At 50.6% G+C, this 17,856-nt stretch overlaps 7 protein-coding genes across 7 annotated transcripts; 4 read left to right on the top strand and 3 right to left on the bottom strand.

The window, feature by feature from the left end:
- The first annotated feature begins 77 nt into the window (after positions 1-77).
- Positions 78-1,749, top strand: BO83DRAFT_433758 (uncharacterized protein). Its single transcript, XM_025535712.1, has 3 exons — positions 78-612; positions 664-741; positions 808-1,749. The coding sequence occupies exons 1-3, from the start codon at positions 146-148 to the stop codon at positions 1,613-1,615; spliced, it is 1,353 nt and encodes a 450-aa protein (XP_025392733.1). The 5' UTR covers positions 78-145; the 3' UTR covers positions 1,616-1,749.
- Positions 1,750-2,116: 367 nt separating this feature from the next.
- BO83DRAFT_374565 (acyl-CoA thioesterase II) lies at positions 2,117-3,565 on the top strand. Its single transcript, XM_025530230.1, has 4 exons — positions 2,117-2,271; positions 2,335-2,764; positions 2,819-3,336; positions 3,392-3,565. The coding sequence occupies exons 1-4, from the start codon at positions 2,170-2,172 to the stop codon at positions 3,437-3,439; spliced, it is 1,098 nt and encodes a 365-aa protein (XP_025392732.1). The 5' UTR covers positions 2,117-2,169; the 3' UTR covers positions 3,440-3,565.
- A 143-nt stretch (positions 3,566-3,708) lies between these two features.
- Positions 3,709-5,407, bottom strand: BO83DRAFT_352503 (heme-dependent oxidative N-demethylase family protein). Its single transcript, XM_025528997.1, has 3 exons — positions 4,710-5,407; positions 4,530-4,652; positions 3,709-4,451 (listed from the first exon to the last, which is right to left on the bottom strand). Exons 1-3 carry the CDS (start codon positions 5,258-5,260, stop codon positions 4,049-4,051), a joined length of 1,077 nt encoding a protein of 358 aa, XP_025392731.1. The 5' UTR covers positions 5,261-5,407; the 3' UTR covers positions 3,709-4,048.
- A 3,207-nt stretch (positions 5,408-8,614) lies between these two features.
- BO83DRAFT_433755 (endonuclease/exonuclease/phosphatase family protein) lies at positions 8,615-9,938 on the top strand (the record flags this gene model as incomplete). The annotated part of the gene is made up of 2 exons (XM_025535711.1): positions 8,615-8,772; positions 8,835-9,938. 2 exons carry the CDS (start codon positions 8,615-8,617, stop codon positions 9,613-9,615), a joined length of 939 nt encoding a protein of 312 aa, XP_025392730.1. The 3' UTR covers positions 9,616-9,938.
- Positions 9,939-10,627: 689 nt separating this feature from the next.
- On the bottom strand, positions 10,628-13,424 carry BO83DRAFT_82357 (Hsp70 family protein). Its single transcript, XM_025537636.1, has 4 exons — positions 12,536-13,424; positions 11,512-12,444; positions 11,017-11,455; positions 10,628-10,959 (listed from the first exon to the last, which is right to left on the bottom strand). Exons 1-4 carry the CDS (start codon positions 13,130-13,132, stop codon positions 10,760-10,762), a joined length of 2,169 nt encoding a protein of 722 aa, XP_025392729.1. The 5' UTR covers positions 13,133-13,424; the 3' UTR covers positions 10,628-10,759.
- A 1,334-nt stretch (positions 13,425-14,758) lies between these two features.
- On the bottom strand, positions 14,759-16,050 carry BO83DRAFT_374559 (N2227-like protein; the record flags this gene model as incomplete). Its single annotated transcript, XM_025530229.1, has 1 exon — positions 14,759-16,050. Exon 1 carries the CDS (start codon positions 15,876-15,878, stop codon positions 14,760-14,762), a length of 1,119 nt encoding a protein of 372 aa, XP_025392728.1. The 5' UTR covers positions 15,879-16,050.
- A 179-nt stretch (positions 16,051-16,229) lies between these two features.
- On the top strand, positions 16,230-17,282 carry BO83DRAFT_374558 (proteasome assembly chaperone 4 family protein). The gene is made up of 2 exons (XM_025530228.1): positions 16,230-16,654; positions 16,828-17,282. Exons 1-2 carry the CDS (start codon positions 16,478-16,480, stop codon positions 17,053-17,055), a joined length of 405 nt encoding a protein of 134 aa, XP_025392727.1. The 5' UTR covers positions 16,230-16,477; the 3' UTR covers positions 17,056-17,282.
- The last annotated feature ends 574 nt before the right edge of the window (positions 17,283-17,856 follow it).

Below are 17,856 nucleotides of genomic sequence, written 5' to 3'. Positions count from 1 at the left end.
AGGTCTAGGCTGCCACATGATCTAGATATCTTGGAAACTATATCTACCGCCATCCATCAACTATTCATACAACGAAACTCAGGAGACCATGTCTCATCATTTTCACAAGCTTTACACTTGACCACTTTGTTGCCAACTTGTCACCATGCATGCTGGGTCTTGTCAAGTCTATGGCTCCGTATCTGGTGAGGACATCAACAGTTACCCCAAATATACGGGTTCCCCCTTGTTGTTGTTCCTCGCTGATCTGTGGCTCTTCCTCTGTAACATCTTCTACCTACCATGCATTTTCTTGCCTCTCACGCCATGGTCTTGTGGGAGTCTGGATGAATTGTACCCTTCTCTAGCCAATATCTTTGACATCTGTCTTCATTGTGTTCTGTTTGTTCTCCAGCTCGTCTTTCTTGTCTCACTCCCCTTATTCATTTGGCTACCATTCGGAGTCTACGTTCTGTATATTGTGACCGCTCTCGCCTTGAATACGCTCATCTGCTACGCTTTGAACCGGGGTATCCCTCAAGACGGTCTCAGGTCGACAGAGGATGATTTCTCAAGACGGTGGAATCGCCATGAGGACGAGTATTGGATATTCCTCAATGGAATTTGCGTTGGGTTGGTTTTGACTTCCATCCTACCTTGTGAGTACAAGACTGACCGAAACAGGAGGAACTGGCTACAGAATAACGTCGATCGCATATCGCGGACATTCCACCGTCCAGTAGTCGGCGTCCACAATAAAACGTATGCTTCCCCATCCTTTGTCAAGGTTCAAAATATCCAGATGTATGGGGGTCTGATAGTCGTTAGAGCTGGTGTCATATTCGACATTATCCAGTGCCTCATTCAACGTTGTTTGTTGTACGCGACAAATGATGTTCGAGACTGCTACGTATTGGTTAGAAGAGCACTGTATCGGCCAGAGGTAAAAAAGGTTGTGTTAATCCTGCACTCGCAAGGGGGCATTGAGGGCGGAATGATCCTGGATTGGCTTCTCGATGAAGTACCACAGGATCTCATCAGACAACTGGAAATCTACACCTTTGGCTGTCTTGCAAATCACTTCAACAACCCGTATCGCGACACGGCATCGTATAACGCAGCGATGCGCTATGTGCGCACGGGAGACATCACTGAAAATATCCACAACCGCAGCATCTTACACATTGAGCACTACGCCAACAAACGTGATTTTGCATGTCGATTTGGGGTGCTGAATTTCGACCACAGTAAGCCCCAGGACCGTCGCGAAAACCGGTTCATGGGTAAGGTACTCGTTAGTCCCGCTTCAGGCCATCAGTTCAATCAGCATTATCTTGATACGATGTTCCCACTTGACCCAACCAACCGGTTTACGCGGGAGCCACGGGAGGGCGACTTCATGGGCACAGATGTCATAGTAAGTCGGCATGATAGGTGTGAAGAAGATAGGCCTGTCACGATCTTAGATGCAGCGGGGCTGTTGGACGCAGGCACTGGGGAAGTAGATGGCACTAGTTTGAACTCGGTACTCTCTGGTAGTGCGCAAAACATGAAAGTTGGGCTCAATATGAAGTTGAAAATGCACCAAATGAGCAGATTGTGGCTCTATCGAAATGGTGGCCGTCCAGTCTCGTGAACTTGCTTAGGTGTGAGATAGGCTTTTTGTATCATAGGTTCTTCTGAACGAAATTGTGGGATACTGAGTGCGATTCATACGTAATTTGATCATTGGGCTTGCTATCACAGCAGTCATTGAGTCGTGCAGCTGAGGATGGCTCCAAACCGAAAGTCTGCCTTGTCGCCTTAACGCGTACTCAGTAAATGATTGCTTTTGCGATAAGAAAGCCTCGGCTGTCTGGTTGACATAAACCGCCACTGCCAAAAATCCTTCCAATAGGACACTCAGAAATTATCAGGTGCCTATGCACTTGCAGGACACTTTGCTCCGTCATATGGCAGTATATATGTTAAACTGTGAACAAGTCTGGAGATGCCGATGAAATCATGAAGAATCGAGATGCCTCGGCTATTGCCTGAATCGGAAAGCCCGTGCTCCACCGAACCGGCGTGTGAAGGCGGCCTCCTTAACCCCCGCCAGATCTCAAGACTTTCTTCTTCATTTGCTTCGTGCATGTTCCTGTGTTTCAACTCCTCACTTGTCTCGGAGTCGGAAGAGCACTAGCACTAGATATGGCGGCATCAGCGACTCTTTTCAAACCTCCGCCGTTGGATCCCACCAAGGCGCCCGTTGAGAATGTGTTAGAGCTGACACCGGTGATTGACGTGGGGAAAGTATGTCTTTCCCTCCCATCTCTTTAGTTCTTGCGAGTCCAACGGTTTTCTCTCTTTCAACAGGATGTGTTCACCAATACGCGACCCCTTTGGCATCCGCCTGGTGCGCGAGGCATCTACGGCGGTGCTGCCATCGCCCAGTCTCTCGCCGCTGCGCTACGAACTGTTCCCGCCGATTTTGCCGTCCATAGCATGCACTGTTACTTCCTCCTCGCCGGTGACTCCGAAATCCCTATACTGTACCACGTGGAACGAGTACGTGATGGAAGGAGCTATATCACGCGGACGGTACAGGCCAAGCAGCGCGGTCGCCCCATCTTCACCACAACTCTGAGTTTCAACAAGGCCAACAGTGGCGGCAAGAAGAAGCTCGAGCATGCATCTTCGATGCCAGCTGTCACTCTGCCAGAGGAGTCTGGACCTGGGTCTAAAAGGAGGTTCGAGGAATCGGGCGGTGGGCCATTCGAATCACAGAAAGCGGGGGTTATAGATCGTCAGTCTTCATAGTGCGTCGGTAGAGCTTGAGGTTATATGCTGACTGTCTCAGGAAACCGCCCTCCTCAGGAGAGGAAAACGAGACGATTCATGCGGTCACGGGGCAAGATTTCCGATGCGGGTGGCCATCAAGCTCATCTTTCCGCCCTTGCATATATGACCGATAGTTATTTCATTGGCACTGTGTCCAGGGTTCACAACATTCCTCGGTTCTCTTCCCCAGAGGAACTTAAGAAGGCACTAAATGCGCTCAAGAACCCGTCTGACCTGGATGACGAGGATATTGCGCGCGCTCTCAAGGAGCTGAAGGAAGAAGAAACGGCAGATTTACGCCGTCGCTTGGAGGGCGCTTTGCACAGAGTAACTAACCAGCCACCCCAGGAGCATAAGGAAGTGGGCATGATGGTCAGTCTTGATCACTCGATCCACTTCCATAACCCTTGGGCATTCCGGGCAGACGAATGGATGCTTACAGAAATGGAGAGTCCTTGGGCCGGTGAGGGACGAGGTTTGGTTTTGCAGAAAATTTGGTCAAAGGATGGAACATTGATCGCTACATGCACTCAAGAGGTATGTGTGATGAGTGCTTTTACTGAAAGGACATGTCTAATGAGTTTCTGTATAGGGAGTCGTGCGCCTCAAACAAGACGAGCCACCTCGGTCTAAGCTTTGACGACGAGGACACATGCCGTTGACGTCCAGTCGTAGTAGATATACCCGTATTTGTGTACTCTTGAGTAAATCATGTTAGATAGTATAGATTTGATAATTGCATAGTGTATAGTCGGCAATGAACCGGTCATATTTCATCATCTTCAGTTACTCGTCGAGTTCTTTCGTTGGTCTCTTGGGGCACATCCATATATGACTGGCACCCGAAATGTAATCTCATATTGTCTAAGTGTAAACATTGGTACTACTGGATACTATACTTTTCAAATTGGGGGCAAGTAATATGCTCTTTCTCAGAAGAAAATACAAGCGTGTGCATTCTGGGCTGGTCTGAAGTCTCCCAGGCGAACAACTATAATATATCAACAAGATTGCTCAAGTCATGCAGATCGTCAACGGTATCATGAAAATGCAAAATAATACAGACAATAAAGAAACAATACTTTGACCGGAGACTTTTCAAATCAGACAGCCGCCCATCCGTTTGATGGCCCAATGCAAGAAGCGATGCAAAACGCAAAAAATGCAACAGAAAGCCTCCCATGCGATGGCGTCCTTTTCGCCGCCTTTTCCTTCTTCCCTCCTTCCCTACCTCATTAATCTTCAACCATTACACCATCATCTTTTCAGGGTCTTGTTGATACATTCGGCTTTTCTTTTCACAGTACTCCAGAGCCTTAGGGCCCCAGACCTCTCTTCCCTTGTATTCACCCACATACTCTGGCCAGCTCCTAATCTCTTTGGCAAGGTTTTGCAGTTCCTGCATCGGCAGCTCGTCCAGAGTTGTCAAGATGGTCTTGACACCAAAGACGAGTGCTCCGGTACGAGGGAGTCGACGGAAAGTTTGCCGCTCGCGACGAATGACAATATCTTGCGGCGTTGGATCCGGATTCTCCTCAGATAGAGATGTTGGTCGATAGAGGATCTCAAATAAATCTTCATCGGGCCGCTTCACTTCGACGAAGTAGTTGGATCTTTCCATGGGCGATGCCGGTGTGAGCCGAGCCAAGAATCTGGAGTAAGCATGTTAGCCTCTCTCCTTGCTTCTGCAATTCGCCTTTACTGCCAGTTAAAACATCCAGAGTACTTACTTGCTGACTGAATTGGCAACCTGCTGATGCCACAGTGGTACCGGGTTGTGAAGCTTGGAGATGGTCCACCCAATGCGGTCTTGAACTGTCCAGCCAACGGGGAAAAGGCTTGCGCTGGCGGCGCTGTTTATATCGGTTAGTCGGTCTACTTGTATGCGGAAACAGGATTTTAAGACTAACAGATAGTACTCGTCCTCCTCGTTTTTCATCAGAATACTCAGGTCCTCCATCGTCAGTCTGACGGCGATTTCTAGGGGATCGACGTCTTTGTTCTTCCCTCCAAAGCAAAATGTCTCTCCGGTCATCTTGTTGTGCACAGTTGTTTCATCGCCGCACTTTTTCTGTTCGAACACATTGGAGAATCGCTGGCAGAGAAATTCGACTACCTCCTCCAATGCCTCTAAGCATGCATCGTATGACTCGGGGAGGCATTGGAGGACCTTGCTCTTCTCTGTCTCCAGCAATTGGCTTCTAACTTCGTGCTCGTCCATATAATTCTTGTCAACGGTGAGCCAGTTCTCCACGTCCAATTTCCGAACGTCCATCATAACTCGGTACCTCTCCCTGCCCTTGATTGGCTGGGCCGGATAAGGAGCCATTTTCTTGAGATCATTGCAACCCGGTTCTTGGGCATGTTTTGTGCGGCATAACGATGAAAGATTCTTTCGGTATCTGGTGAAGATAATGGAAAGAAGAAAAATTGACAACGCAAGACATGATAGGGTATTCATTGCCGTTGAGAAGAAAGTCCACAACAAAAGGGAATGAAGAAAAGGGAAAAAGAAAAGAAGAGGATCTTCGATGAAGCTTTTTATTGTTCACGCATACAGGTCTCCACGTCGCAAGTCTGATGGGAAGAGGCAATGGGAGAATTCAACATGACGAAACTCTCTGCTCCCGGCGAGGACAATGGCTCCAATTATAATCAGGAGAGTAAGCCATAGTCTCAAAGATCATCATTAGGGTCAGACGATTTAGCTACAAGTGGACTACTACTTTCCGGATTCAGGGAGCTGGGTTGGGTTCTGATACGTTCTGTCTTTCCCCGCAAAAGCCGCAATTCGCCGCCCCGAAAAAAGAAAAGGAACCTGACAGCATCCACATGATCCCACTGAATTCTCAGCATTCATTTCAATCGAGCTCCACTGGGTCTTAGTGGTAAACGCGGGGGTGAGGATCCATCAGAGAGTGAACTCTATGTGGACGAGAAACTCAAACCATGCGCAGGTCCGTCTCCGCCCTGGATCCGCAGCCCGGCCCATGTACTAGCTGCTGGATGTCACTTCAATTGCGACGGTACCGGTGCCTACTAGCCTTGATTTGCCTGGATGGGAATGGTATGAAGTTAACGCGCTTACTCACATACGAAAGAGTACTAGGCCGGGCAAGGGTTGTGACAGACAATAATACCACTCCCTACTTCCATTTTTCCTATGGAATCGTCAGGCGGAGCTCACGCGTATATCGTCCGTGCGCGCGCCCATTGGAAGACCTCGTGAGCTGAACCCGATCGGATCCTAGGGGAAATGATTCCCCTGTCTAACAGGTTCCTGCGGTTCCGCCCCAGCGGTATTCGTCTTTTTTTCTGTCCCGGGGCAGACGCAGCGACATCGAGACGGGTACATCGTACTTGATGGAATTACGAAATGAGAAAGAAATAGCGCAGTCCGGTATGTTGGGACCACCTCCGGGGACCAGTCAAGCATGTCTTTAGACCGGAGTGCATGAAAATCATACATCGTCACCTGTGCAACAGAGGGCACGATGACCGAAGGAAAGCGCGTGGGATGCTGCGTGGGCCGGCTTCCCACTCGGTACCGAGTGGGAGGAGGGTCATCAGCTCCCAGCGTAATGGCAAATAGACGTCCTCTTAGCCGGCTATGAAATTCTACGGACCTGCCTACCATGCTGGGGATGGGAAGAAGGCACCGCTTGGTCTCCATCTGTTTCGAGTGACGTGCTGGCAGTCTAGTCATTCCAGTTGCTGCGACTGGTCAGTCGGCTCCGGCGCAGTGATGCCACTATATTGGAGCTAAGTCGTTAAGAGAAAGCCCCAGGTCGGCACTGACGTACTGTGAGGTGTCCTTGCAGTCCTGCCAGGCCTCTGGCGCAGACTATACGCTACTCATCCGCTAGTGGAATTCTACTTACTGTGTTGGGACGTGCATCCCATCCATGGTAAGTTGATACTCAGCGTGGGCGTGATGGGAAATTATGAAATAACCTGACGGGCGATCCACCTCCGGCACGAGTCCAGAATCTGCTCTTTTTGTTTTTTTTTCTCCACTCTTCCTAAATGAGCCCATCTGGGGTTTTGCGCTGCAACCGCCCCAGTTCGCGCAAAGCGCGCTTGCCGCAGGTCCAGTTTAATTGGGAACTTATTATCAGTGTCCGTTACGTTTGCTCTTCTCAATGTGCGACAAGACGGCGGTGTCTCAAGAAAGAATGCGTCTTTTTCTCCCACTCGTCTCATCTAGCTGGCTTTTGAGTCTTTTTTTTCCTTTTTCCACTTTTGGTTTATCTTTTACGTTGCTTATGCCGCGTTTCTTTGCTTTTCCTCTCATTTCTTTTTTTTTTAGTTTTGATTTTCCCACCCTCTCTATACTCTTTCGGGATTGCTTACATTGCCCCTTCCATCATTGTTGGGGCGATCTCAGATTTCCTCCGCCAGAAGATCAAGGTTAATCACCCTGTTTTCTTGCATTTCCTTTTTCTTTTTTCGGGTTCTCCTCTTCAGTTTGCATTCGTCACATCTGTCCAAAATCATCCACCGAGTGTATCAAATCCTCCGAGACACAGGCGGGCTCTCGGACCGAAATGGACTTTCATTGCCCCCAGCTCGCCGATAGCAACGATGGGACGACAGTGGGGAGTTCCTAGTGTCTACTGCCCTGACTTGACGACGACGCTCTAAGTGGACTGACTGGCTTGCGGACCCAAAATTGTCTGCCTTTCGGCACAGCCTACTATCTTAGTCCATACGGTACAGGCCAAAACTCATGTCTAGACTCTCTAGGCCTCAGAAAAACACCGGCGCACGGTGTGGTAACCCACCTTTCGTCAGTGATCGTCGAATGATTGAAGAGGGATTTGCAAGAAGCTCGGCGGGCCATACGGCATTACTCCGTAGCGACGGATTGACTCAGCTCAGGCCTAGTCAGAGTCTTTGGGGGCCTACTAAGTAGAGGGCTCCTCTTTCTGGACCACGCCATCGGAGTGGACGAGGAAGCTGCAATTCCGTGCTGTGGGACTCGACTAGGCCCAAGTTGGGTCCAAGTCCCAAGAGGATCGACTCACCGTGCACGGACGGCTATGCCGGTCCTACCATGGTGGTTCTCCACGATTCTCCGCATGGCAATGAGACTTAGTTCTAGGTCTACACCGGTCTTGGTAACTGATAAGCCACTGGCCGGTCGCCCTAAAGGGCAGCTTGTACGGTAAGATATTCGTACTTGTGTCAGGGCGTCTTACCCAGCCTCTGGGACCAGAAGTACAAGGCCGGCTACCATTCGGGCTTAGATCGGGGAGGGCGTGTCTCGTCTCGTAGAGGGAGAAAGTAGTCCAGATGGCCAGGGTTTGCTGCCGCCGTTGCTGAACGGGGCTCTAGTGGCCTTGGCTTTTTTCAAGGCAGCTGAACAGGGCGCTGCCTAGATCTTAGTAAGATGATGAAATCAATTGAGCCGACGGAACACAGACGCTGCCACGAAGGGGGAAGACGCCCGACAGACAGGTTTGGAGGGTCTCCTCGCAGCAGAGTGAAAACGTGGATGCAGTGGCCTTCCTGTTTGAGCGATTTGGAAGCCATCATGTGATCCAGCTGGTGAATGACCCCTGCATCATGTGATTGCAAGGAGGCTCGCTCCAACGTCCTTCCCAACGCATCTTCCCCTCCTCCTTCGTTCTTCCCCTCGTCCTTATCCCAGGGAGCAAGCAAGCACTTCGCCCCAGCTGTGTCACCCCCCTCGTTGTTTCATCCTCGAATCCAACGAAAACTGCCACTGCAGGCTCATCACCAAGCCTCTCCACCCCTCCCAATTGGGTCATCTAGGCAGATCGTGAGGAACGTGTCTCTGCACTGCACAACCATGACTTCCTCAGCAAATGTTTCCACACAGTCCCCTCCGCTACCAGCTGATGCGGATGCCCCGCCAACTTTTCAGGAATGGTACTCCTTCGATGCACTCTCCAACTGTTGGAGCCCACTTCCACCCTCTACCTCAGTGACTTGCGATGAGAGCACAAAGTCAGCCTCAGACAAAGCGAAACTGAAGATACCTGCACTTAACCTTGTAACTTGGAATGTAGATGCCTTCGCCAAGTTTCCGATGACCGTATGGCCGGCATCATTTCCACCATACGCAATCAAACACCCCCACCCAACATACTCTTCTTCCAAGAAGTCCCTAAGGCAGCACTGTTTTACCTACTCAATGAACCCTGGATTCGCGAAAATTGGTATTCTAACGAAGGGGACTCCAGCAACTACGGGGGTCTCGCATTCATTACCGTGATACTCTTATCCAAAGCCAGTTTCAGTACAGACAGTCAGGACCCAGACAAAGCATGCCTCGGACCAGTCTGGCGAGTTGATTATCCAAGTAAGTTTGACCGAGACGCTCTCTGCTGTGATGTCTTCATGCCCCAATCCGCTACCCGTGTCCGTTTGGTCAACGTGCATCTGGACTCTCTTGCTTTCCAGCCGAGTTGTCGTCCGCGGCAGCTCGCCATCGTTGCTAATAGTCTCCGTTGTGCCGGGCATGGCTTCGTCGCAGGAGACTTCAACCCTGTCCTCCCAGAGGATGACAGTCTCGTGGCCACCAACGGTCTGGTAGATGTGTGGAACGAGCTGCACCCCGACGAACCGGGCTTCACCTGGGGTCTTGATGGTCGGGAACCTTTCCCTCCAGGACGGTTGGACAAAGTGGCCGTTTTTGGCCTGAAGGGGCAAGAGATGGTCATTCTTCATCCCGGTGCAATCAACAGCGCGGGACAGGGTCTACTGCTACGGCAATTGGATACCCCATTGCCTTGGAGTGACCATTCAGGTCTAAAGTGCTGCTTACGTCTTGCTGAAGAGCCCTTGTAAGCATATCATCAAGCATTCCCTCTAGTCTCTTTCTCTTTAGCTACTCTATGCATTTACCTCTAGAGTAAGGACACACATCTTCCCAGGCTCCCCCCTCCCACCACCCACACACGTGGCTCTACCATCCATTCATCCTATTCCATTAACCCCAACTGGTCAGACGCACCTGTCTATCACTGTATGCGTATAATAGGACAAGACAAGACAGGAAGGGCATGGCTATATCTCCCATGTCCTCCCCAATGCCTATATCTATAACAATGCATCCAATAAGCACCCCATATTTTCTATATACTGTAGTTGTGACAGCTTCATTGGTTGACAACGGATGATGGATGATGGATGCCTTGATCCCAAACCAGCCACCAGCGTCAGACGTGCATGAACGTACACGTCTATATTATCCGTCTTCTTTGAAAAGGAACTACGTGGCTTATCTTGGTTTCCTACTGTAGAGAGCGTGAGAGGGGAATCTGATTTGACATAGTACTTAGCAGTCTTTACCTAAAGAAGAATTAGTTACTCCAGGTACTCCGTATGGTTTATGGAGATGCCTACTGTATGGTTGTTCATAATGGTGCCCAAAATAATTACCACAGTACTTTCATACCGATATTCCCGATAATATAAGCATGATGGGAAAACAATAACTCAATGTCGGACAATTTCATAACCAATCATGTAGTCCCTAATTTTGGGTATATGCACCGGGACGGTAATTATTGACCTGTCTAGTACAGTAGTAGTCGGCCCGGAAGAATGACTACGTCCCGAAAAAGTGACAGCGGCGGTGGAAGAAACCATCATGGATAGTTTTGCCATTATGGGATTAAATAGATTTCATCAAAAAGCTCATCCAAAGAGGTATCCAGGGGAATAAGAAAACACAGACAATTGGCCCCAAAATCGGTGGGGCTCGCAACAAAATGATCATGTCCAAAATCGTCCACACGGACGCAAGCTCAAGCATATAAAACGCCCTCCCAGTGCAGTGCTGATCATCATTGGTGTATCACAAAAGTTGGGACTTCCACATTCAACCCGATTTGTACTCTCAGTCGGTTCTTTTTTCGGACCATCCATACAGGAGCGCTCTCTGCTGCCTGCCTGCCTGCCTGCCTGCCTAACCCAAGCAGGGCGCCGTCTACCTGAATTTGGCCCGGCACCGACCCATCACTTCGCCCTGACAGACTAGCTCTGCGCTGAATTCACTACCATCTAGTGTGAGGTAAATGTCAAAGTACACTCGGTAAAAAGTACCCTGAGGCGTGTCCATGCGCTCGAAATCGGTCTCCAAGTTCTTACGGGACAGATCGGAGGTGAGGGTGACGACTTCCTTGATACCTGCATTCAACGTTAGCACCCCATCAACAAGGCAGCCAGTCCGAAATGCAAACTTACGTGGATCCTTAGTGTACTCTGGACAAACATCCTCATCGCACGCGTACAGGATATCCTCGTACATGAGGGTCGCTCCCGGCGCAACCTGCCGGAAAAAGCTCACCTTGACAGGCTCGCCGATTTTCACCCGCTCGCCCTTCTGCACGAAAATTTGCCTTGTGTACTTGCATCGGTCGCGGCCGTCAAGACTAGGAACACGGTATTGCTCGGGGTGATATCCCTCCTTGAAGGGTTGCAGCGTGGCCATCAGGTAATGGCGTCGTGCTACACGGTGTGTAATCACCCGTTCGGTGATTCCGGCAGTTACGGCACCTTTGACAATGGCAGCGACCGAGTCCATCGGTCGGACTACCTTGGACTGATATTGTGGAGGGACGTGGAGCTTGATCTGCTGGAAAAGATACTCCGAGGCACCGAAACCACCAACAACAAGGACGTTCTGCAATTCTGGTTAGCTTTCCAATGCAGCTGGGCGGACGGATGGTGGGTACAAACCTGAAGTGACCTGTTCTGCGCTTGGATCGCTATGATTTGATTGCGCACCAGCTCAAGGATCCTATTCACGACGGGCTCGAAGCATTGCAGGATCTCCTCGTTAGTGAACGTCATGTAACCCTCCTCGATGCCTGCGTCGGGGAAGTCGGCTTCAATTCCGACATCCACTGCCCATTTCTGGCCATTGTTGCGGAAGTCGGCCTTAATGCGGTTCTCAAAGTCCATGATACATTTGGCATAAACCTTGCCTGCCGTGCGGGAACCATCCGGCAATTTCATCTTGCGAATCTTCGCACGGAGGATGTTGCTAAAGTTCCGGTTGAGCGCGGTGGAACCACACGAATCTCCAGAGCCCGCGGTGCATTCCGCGACGCTGAACGGTTGCTCTTCTTCGACCTCATACGCAATCAAGTCGACCGTACCACCTCCACAATCGACAATCAGGATGGCGTCCCCAATCTTGAGGTTCAGCAGACCGGTCTTGGCACAGAAAAGTGCCGCTGCCTCGGGTTCGGAGACCAAGGTTAGGCGGTTGTCATTCTCGTCTCTCAGGAAGCCGGCCTGGAGGGCGGCGGCTCGTGTTGCTGCTTTCCCAGCATCGTTCCAAATGGCCGGTACGGTGATGTAGTACCGAATGTTTCGCTCTTCACGGGTAAACACTTCACCCAAGGTCTTTTGGAGTTGGGCCCGCATGGCCTGTCGCAGCTTGAAGAGGTAGTCGGCGGCGACATCGATCTCCGACTTGCCCGGAGGCAAAGGCGGCAGGTTGATGGGGTCAATGTACGTGTTTCCGGAGAGCATCAGCTGAAGCTTGAACCACTCGACTTTCTGTACCCCTTGCTTCGGGTATCCGGTGGGGGCCAAAGCATCAGCGATATCCGGGCCCCAACCCACCACCTTTTGGTACTGATCGTAGTACAGAACGGTCGGAATCTAGACGAGCCAAGCAAAAAACTCTGGTCAGTAAGCTGGTCATGTGCGGAAGTGAGGGGGTTGGGGGGGGGGGGGGAGCGCTTCTCGGCACCTTTTGTTTGGTGTGAGTGCCTGCGCCAGGCCACTCTGTGATGATGTCCTCTCTCGCCTCGTTGTTGGTCGCGAATGCAAAAGCCACACCGGAGAATGTCGTGCCAAAATCGATTCCCACAATCAACTGAGCTTTACTCCGGCCGGCGCCTTCTACTTCGACGGCGGGGTTCCGCACGCCGTACTGGGGTTGGTGAAGGCCGGGAGCCATGCCAGGACCGAGCTGCTGTTGTAACCCGTAGCCGGGGGGAGCACCCATGGGGGCCATGGAGGACTGAGGATACGGTAGGTTGGTGTTTAACGGCGGAGGGTGGTGAGGCATAGGCTGGCCTGGCGGCAGAGGGCTGGTGGGCCGGCCGGCGGTGTTGTAGGTGTAGCTCGGGGGGCGCCCCAAAGTATTCTGGTTATTCATGGGGAGGCTGGTGGTCGAGGAACTGGTACCGGAGGGAGGAGAGCTGGGCGAAGTGACCGAGGAGGGAGCGGCGACGAGGGTGTTGGTAGAAGGAGTGTTCACAGGTTGGCTGTGCTGCACAGGCGAGTGATTCTTGTTGCGCTTCGTCCCGAAGGTGAACGATTTGAAGTTCAACCGTGAGCTCATCAGGTCGATATGGAAGACCGGATGATGGCACGGAGGGAGGATGCAGATGGGGGGAAAAGAAGGGAAGGAGGGGAGGGAATGCGAGGAGAGGAGAGGAAAGGGAAGGAAGAGGGGGAGGGGGGGAGGGAAAGAATGGAGGGAGAAAGAGGGAGAGGGAGAGGGAGAGGGAGAGAGTAAGCGGGTCAGATGGGTTAAGGCAGCAGAGCAAAGCAGGTAAGAACGAAGGACAAGAGAAGGGAGTGAGTTGAGTGACTCTCTCTCCTCCCCCAAAAGGAATGGAATGGGAATGGCAGGAAAAAGTGGGCGTGGAATTGATTGAGGCGGAGTCGGGGAAAGAAGAGGAGGAGGAGGAGCAGCAACAGTTTAAACTAAACACAAACAGACGGGAAAGTTAACTGAACTTTGTCACCAAGTTGATTGCGGGGGAGATGCGATGCGATGAGAATGTCAAGGATCGGGAAGATTCAGCCTCGAAAGGGGGGGATGGAAAGGGTAAGGGTAAGAAAAAGAGAAAGCGAAAAAGAACCCAACTAAACGCCCAGCTAATGAACTAAGTCACTAACTAACTAACTAACCACCATTGCTTATGAAGTGAGATTTGGGATTGATTTGATGGCAGGGAATCCGTGCTCTGGAATGATTAAATTGAGAGGGTCGCGATAACGCCCGACTATCCGGATGTCTTGTCTGTCAACCCTGGATTCCCCTTCCCCAAATTCTCCGACTACTCTCCTAATGACTATACTAACTCTCAGGGTCTGTCTTGACGGGTCTGGATGCGATCAAAAGAAAAAAAGAAAACAATCCAAGTAATATAGTTTTTATCTCGACCAGATAAAGTCTGGTAAATTTATGATTGAACATGATTCTTTTCTCAGCCTGATTCTAGTATGGATGTATGATACCATACGGTACGGTATGGTCTGATACTGAAAAGAACTCCAGTCAAGTTGGCCTCAGCGTAAGGATCCCCTTCCGAGAGATTGAAATTGATTCGATTCATCTTCCACAAAACAACCCCCGTCTACAGTGAGATGAGAGTAGGTAAAGCGCGTGCGATCATCCCGATTGACAACCTCCCCAGCCTCCTCATCTACAAACCCAAAGTACTTTTGTTTAAATCGAGATTGACACCCGATGATCCCTTATTATTGTTGAGCCGATCCGTCTTCTTGTTGTGGGTGGATCTGCATCTGCCCGGACTGTGTCCTTTGTTTGGCCGTCCACTCCACTCATCTCTGAACTTACTAGTATTTACTTAGCCTCCCATGGACGGAGTGGACACACTCCAAGGAATGGCCCCAAGGAACCGGCGGGTTCAGCCACGCCCGCTAAGCCTTCGCCAGCCTTGTCTGTCTGTCAACTGTCTTCTTCCCTCTTCTTTGTTTCGTTGTCTGCGGCTGAAAATCTGTGTCCCGTATCGCCGATCTGGTTTTGTTTCCGTATGGTATCTTTCATGACACAACACCAGACCAACATCCCACATCTTTTGTTTCCCTGTTGACTGGCTGCTTGCTTGCTTACTCCCGACCGACACCGGCCTGTTTTGATGGTCGCCATCATCATCATCATCATCACCTGCCATCATCTACTAGACTTCAATAAAATCAGTCGTATATAACATTCTTTATACATTTTGTTTCCGTGCTACCCAATGCGACGGCCGGTACAACGGCTGCAACATACTGTCCGGGTCCTGGATATATCCACACATGGGTCGCTCGTGCGGCGCCTCGCGCTTCTCGATCGCAAAGCCCATTCGCTCCACGAGGCAAAACACTTCTGCCTCCGTCAGCTCCACATTCCCGGGTTCCCCAATCCCCTGGTCACCCTGGCCCTCCTCACTGCCTCCGTGCTGACTGCGGTTGCTGCCGTCCTCGAAATGCCACAATAACGGTCCAACGTTGATCCAGAGGCCGTTGGGCTTGAGGCAGTGTCGGATCGCTTCGACATACCGGATGAGATTCGGCGCCGTGTCAATGAAGAACACCGTCGCCACGGCATCAAACACCTCTTTATTACTGGGGTTGGTGTACAACACAGTAAAGTCGGCAGCCGACATGCTCATGCGCCCAAATGGCGCCGAATTCGCCTGGGCTTCAACCATGGCCGTACCCGGATGCTGATCCGGGATCTTGACCTCCTGCAGCTGTTGCTCACGAGACAGGAGATTCGAGAAATGCAGCGCAAATGGATGCAGCGCGTGTTTCCGAGGGCCGAGCGTGTGGTTTAGAATCCAGCTGCTCGCCAGCAACTGGTGGTAGGAGATCTCGTTTCCTTCCGCAGCGAAGCCTTGCCGACAGATCTCAAACACCAGTCTCCCCAGACCGGCGCCAGGAACCAACACCCTGACTTCGTCCTCGTTTTCCGAGGACCCAATCCGGGCGCCGAACTCGTCCTGCAAGTCGGACAGCACAGGGCCGTAGCAGACGTCTCGCTCTGCTTGGCCTTCTTGACTCCAGTCCCGGTAGAACTGTCTCAGGGTGGAGTGCGCCTTGTTGACATCGGACTGAGTGGCCGTCCCGTGCCAGTTCTCACGCGGGTCATTGGGATCAGGGTTCGCAGAGAGCCCGAACGACGAGAGACCGGTGGTCAGGATGGCATCTGCGATGTCGGCGTTCACGTCGATGGCGTCATCCACGCGGTTAAAGTTGTCGAGGATGGAGAATGGCGGCTCAGACAACATCTGCCAGTGGGCAGATGGTAGGGCATAAAATGCCTGACGACGACGGTGAGTCGTGTTCATGTGCGCCGTTCTCCGATATTGCCTGAGGGTGTTAGCAACGTAGATGACATGCCAGCGGACTACCACCGATCATGTTCAACCGGGTCACATAGCAAGTGACTCACCTAAAAGAATCAAAAGCAGCGAAGAGCACACGGCGCTCGGCATTATCAGCCAAGGGGTCGAAATCGCCCGACCAGCTCCGAATTTCATCTGGCTCGTGCTCGTCCATGGTGCAGTGACTAGCAATTCGTATAATCAGCAACCTAATCCCCAATACTAGACAATTCCGTAGCCAAGTAAGAATAGATCTACCTACTTACCTACGTTCAAAACCTACTGTAGCCAAAGAAAGAACAACAGTGGTAACCCAAAAACCGTCGCACAGAATGCCTCGGGGGACCCGCACAAGAAACTCACTGACTTTTGGCGGGGAAAGATGCGGACCTCAAAGCGGTGATGCAGAAACCAAACCACCAAACTTCAACCCACTGGCTAGCTACTAAGCACACAACCATCTTGAACTACATACCACAAACATACTCAAGAGATACTCAGCACCTGCACACCCCATAATAATACTATCTCATCTCTAGATTTGAAAAGAAAGAAAAAGAAAGATGACAACAGAAATCAAAGAACTCTCCCTCCCCCTCCCTTACACCCCCCACACGACCGCCCACATCCACCTCACACGACACCAAACCTGCAGCACAGTATTCCTGACCTCGTCGACGCCGGGTGATGCTGCAGGGAGTATCAAGCCGATGGGGAGTTTTGTTTATGCGATGCCGGACGTGAGTAGTCCATCCTTGCTATTTCCCCCTCCCCGCCTTACTACCAGTTTGCTTCTCGCCATTATGAACATACGCTCCTTACTATATATACCCATCAATAGCATCATATCCTAGTATATATACTACTAGTATACTAGCAGTGATGGTATAAAACGATCTAACGACAACTGCAGAGAATGAATTCCAAAAACGTGCTATCAACAACCATCTACTCCTCCCCGGGAAGTGTAGAATACACAGCCCGAATTGCGAAAATTCTCGCAAGGAGAATGCAAACGCCTGTTTATGTGGGCGGGAGTATTGAGCCTGCCACAATGGGGGTGATGGCTGAGGAGGAGATTGAGGGGGTGAAGAGGATTGTGGAGGTTGTTGTTCGGGGGTGGGAGGGGATGAAGATATGAATTTATCATGTTTTGTGTTTATTTTGTTAGGTTGGAGGGTTCTTATGGTGGTGGTGGTAAGTAGGTAGTAGTAGTATTGGAAGGAAATGGATGATGGATGGATGATGGATGGCATTGGGGGAGTTGGGTGTTCCTCTATTGATTCTCTCTGCCTGTTGGTTTCTTGTCCTAGTTCTGAGTGATTGTTTGTATTTGATTATCAATATATTCATAATATAATACTCATGTTAATAGTACAGAGTACTATGATCCTATTAACTCAACAAACGAATATACCTCATCTCTACACATCGGATATTCCGACACACGACACTCACACCTCCGATATAACCAGCAACCAGTAACCAACCAACCAACCACATAACCACAGTTAGCACTGCAAATTAAATACGAAGAAGCAATAACCAACGTCCAGTCACTGCAACGGACCTACCACCTCCGCCCCCCCCAATCCACCCCCATTTCTAATTCCAATTCCAATTCCCTCAAGCCCGCCCAAATCATCTCCTCCGTACTAAGTACGTACGTAGTCTACCGGCCCAACTATCGGAACCACCTCCGATCAACATTTCGGGGCTATCTACCCACTAACCACTACCTACCTAGTACCTATCGTGGAGCTGTCCCGTTTGATTAGAGGCTTAGCTTGGGCGTTATTACTAGTATAGATTAATCATTTAGCTAGATAGTAACAAACTAACTAACTAGTTAGTAGGTGGTGAATGGATCAGTCGAGTCAAATTTGTCCGTGTAGGTGTTTGTCCTCGCTAATTGACTGACTAGCTAGTTAGCTAGCTTACT

This window comes from Aspergillus eucalypticola, assembly GCF_003184535.1.
Source record: "Aspergillus eucalypticola CBS 122712 chromosome Unknown BO83scaffold_2, whole genome shotgun sequence".
Lineage (NCBI taxonomy): Eukaryota > Fungi > Ascomycota > Eurotiomycetes > Eurotiales > Aspergillaceae > Aspergillus > Aspergillus eucalypticola.
Note: the sequence above shows the minus strand (reverse complement) of the source record. Positions and strands in the feature narration are given on the sequence as shown.

Bases quoted from the DNA above. Each gene is read 5' to 3' on its own strand.
- BO83DRAFT_374565 (XM_025530230.1), top strand. From the start codon at position 2,170: ATGGCGGCATCAGCGACTCTTTTCAAACCTCCGCCGTTGGATCCCACC. The intron at 2,272-2,334 runs GTATGTCTTTCC...CTCTTTCAACAG, and splicing joins CGGTGATTGACGTGGGGAAA to GATGTGTTCACCAATACGCG. The intron at 2,765-2,818 runs GTCAGTCTTCAT...TGACTGTCTCAG, and splicing joins GAAAGCGGGGGTTATAGATC to GAAACCGCCCTCCTCAGGAG.
- BO83DRAFT_352503 (XM_025528997.1), bottom strand. From the start codon at position 5,260: ATGAATACCCTATCATGTCTTGCGTTGTCAATTTTTCTTCTTTCCATT. The intron at 4,653-4,709 runs GTTAGTCTTAAA...CGATATAAACAG, and splicing joins GAGGAGGACGAGTACTATCT to CGCCGCCAGCGCAAGCCTTT. The intron at 4,452-4,529 runs GTAAGTACTCTG...TGCTTACTCCAG, and splicing joins GTTGCCAATTCAGTCAGCAA to ATTCTTGGCTCGGCTCACAC.
- BO83DRAFT_374558 (XM_025530228.1), top strand. From the start codon at position 16,478: ATGACAACAGAAATCAAAGAACTCTCCCTCCCCCTCCCTTACACCCCC. The intron at 16,655-16,827 runs GTGAGTAGTCCA...CGACAACTGCAG, and splicing joins TTGTTTATGCGATGCCGGAC to AGAATGAATTCCAAAAACGT.
- BO83DRAFT_433758 (XM_025535712.1), top strand. From the start codon at position 146: ATGCATGCTGGGTCTTGTCAAGTCTATGGCTCCGTATCTGGTGAGGAC. The intron at 613-663 runs GTTGGTTTTGAC...TGACCGAAACAG, and splicing joins CTCAATGGAATTTGCGTTGG to GAGGAACTGGCTACAGAATA. The intron at 742-807 runs GTATGCTTCCCC...GATAGTCGTTAG, and splicing joins GTCGGCGTCCACAATAAAAC to AGCTGGTGTCATATTCGACA.
- BO83DRAFT_82357 (XM_025537636.1), bottom strand. From the start codon at position 13,132: ATGAGCTCACGGTTGAACTTCAAATCGTTCACCTTCGGGACGAAGCGC. The intron at 11,456-11,511 runs GTTTGTACCCAC...CCAGAATTGCAG, and splicing joins CGCAGAACAGGTCACTTCAG to AACGTCCTTGTTGTTGGTGG. The intron at 10,960-11,016 runs GTAAGTTTGCAT...CGTTGAATGCAG, and splicing joins AGAGTACACTAAGGATCCAC to GTATCAAGGAAGTCGTCACC.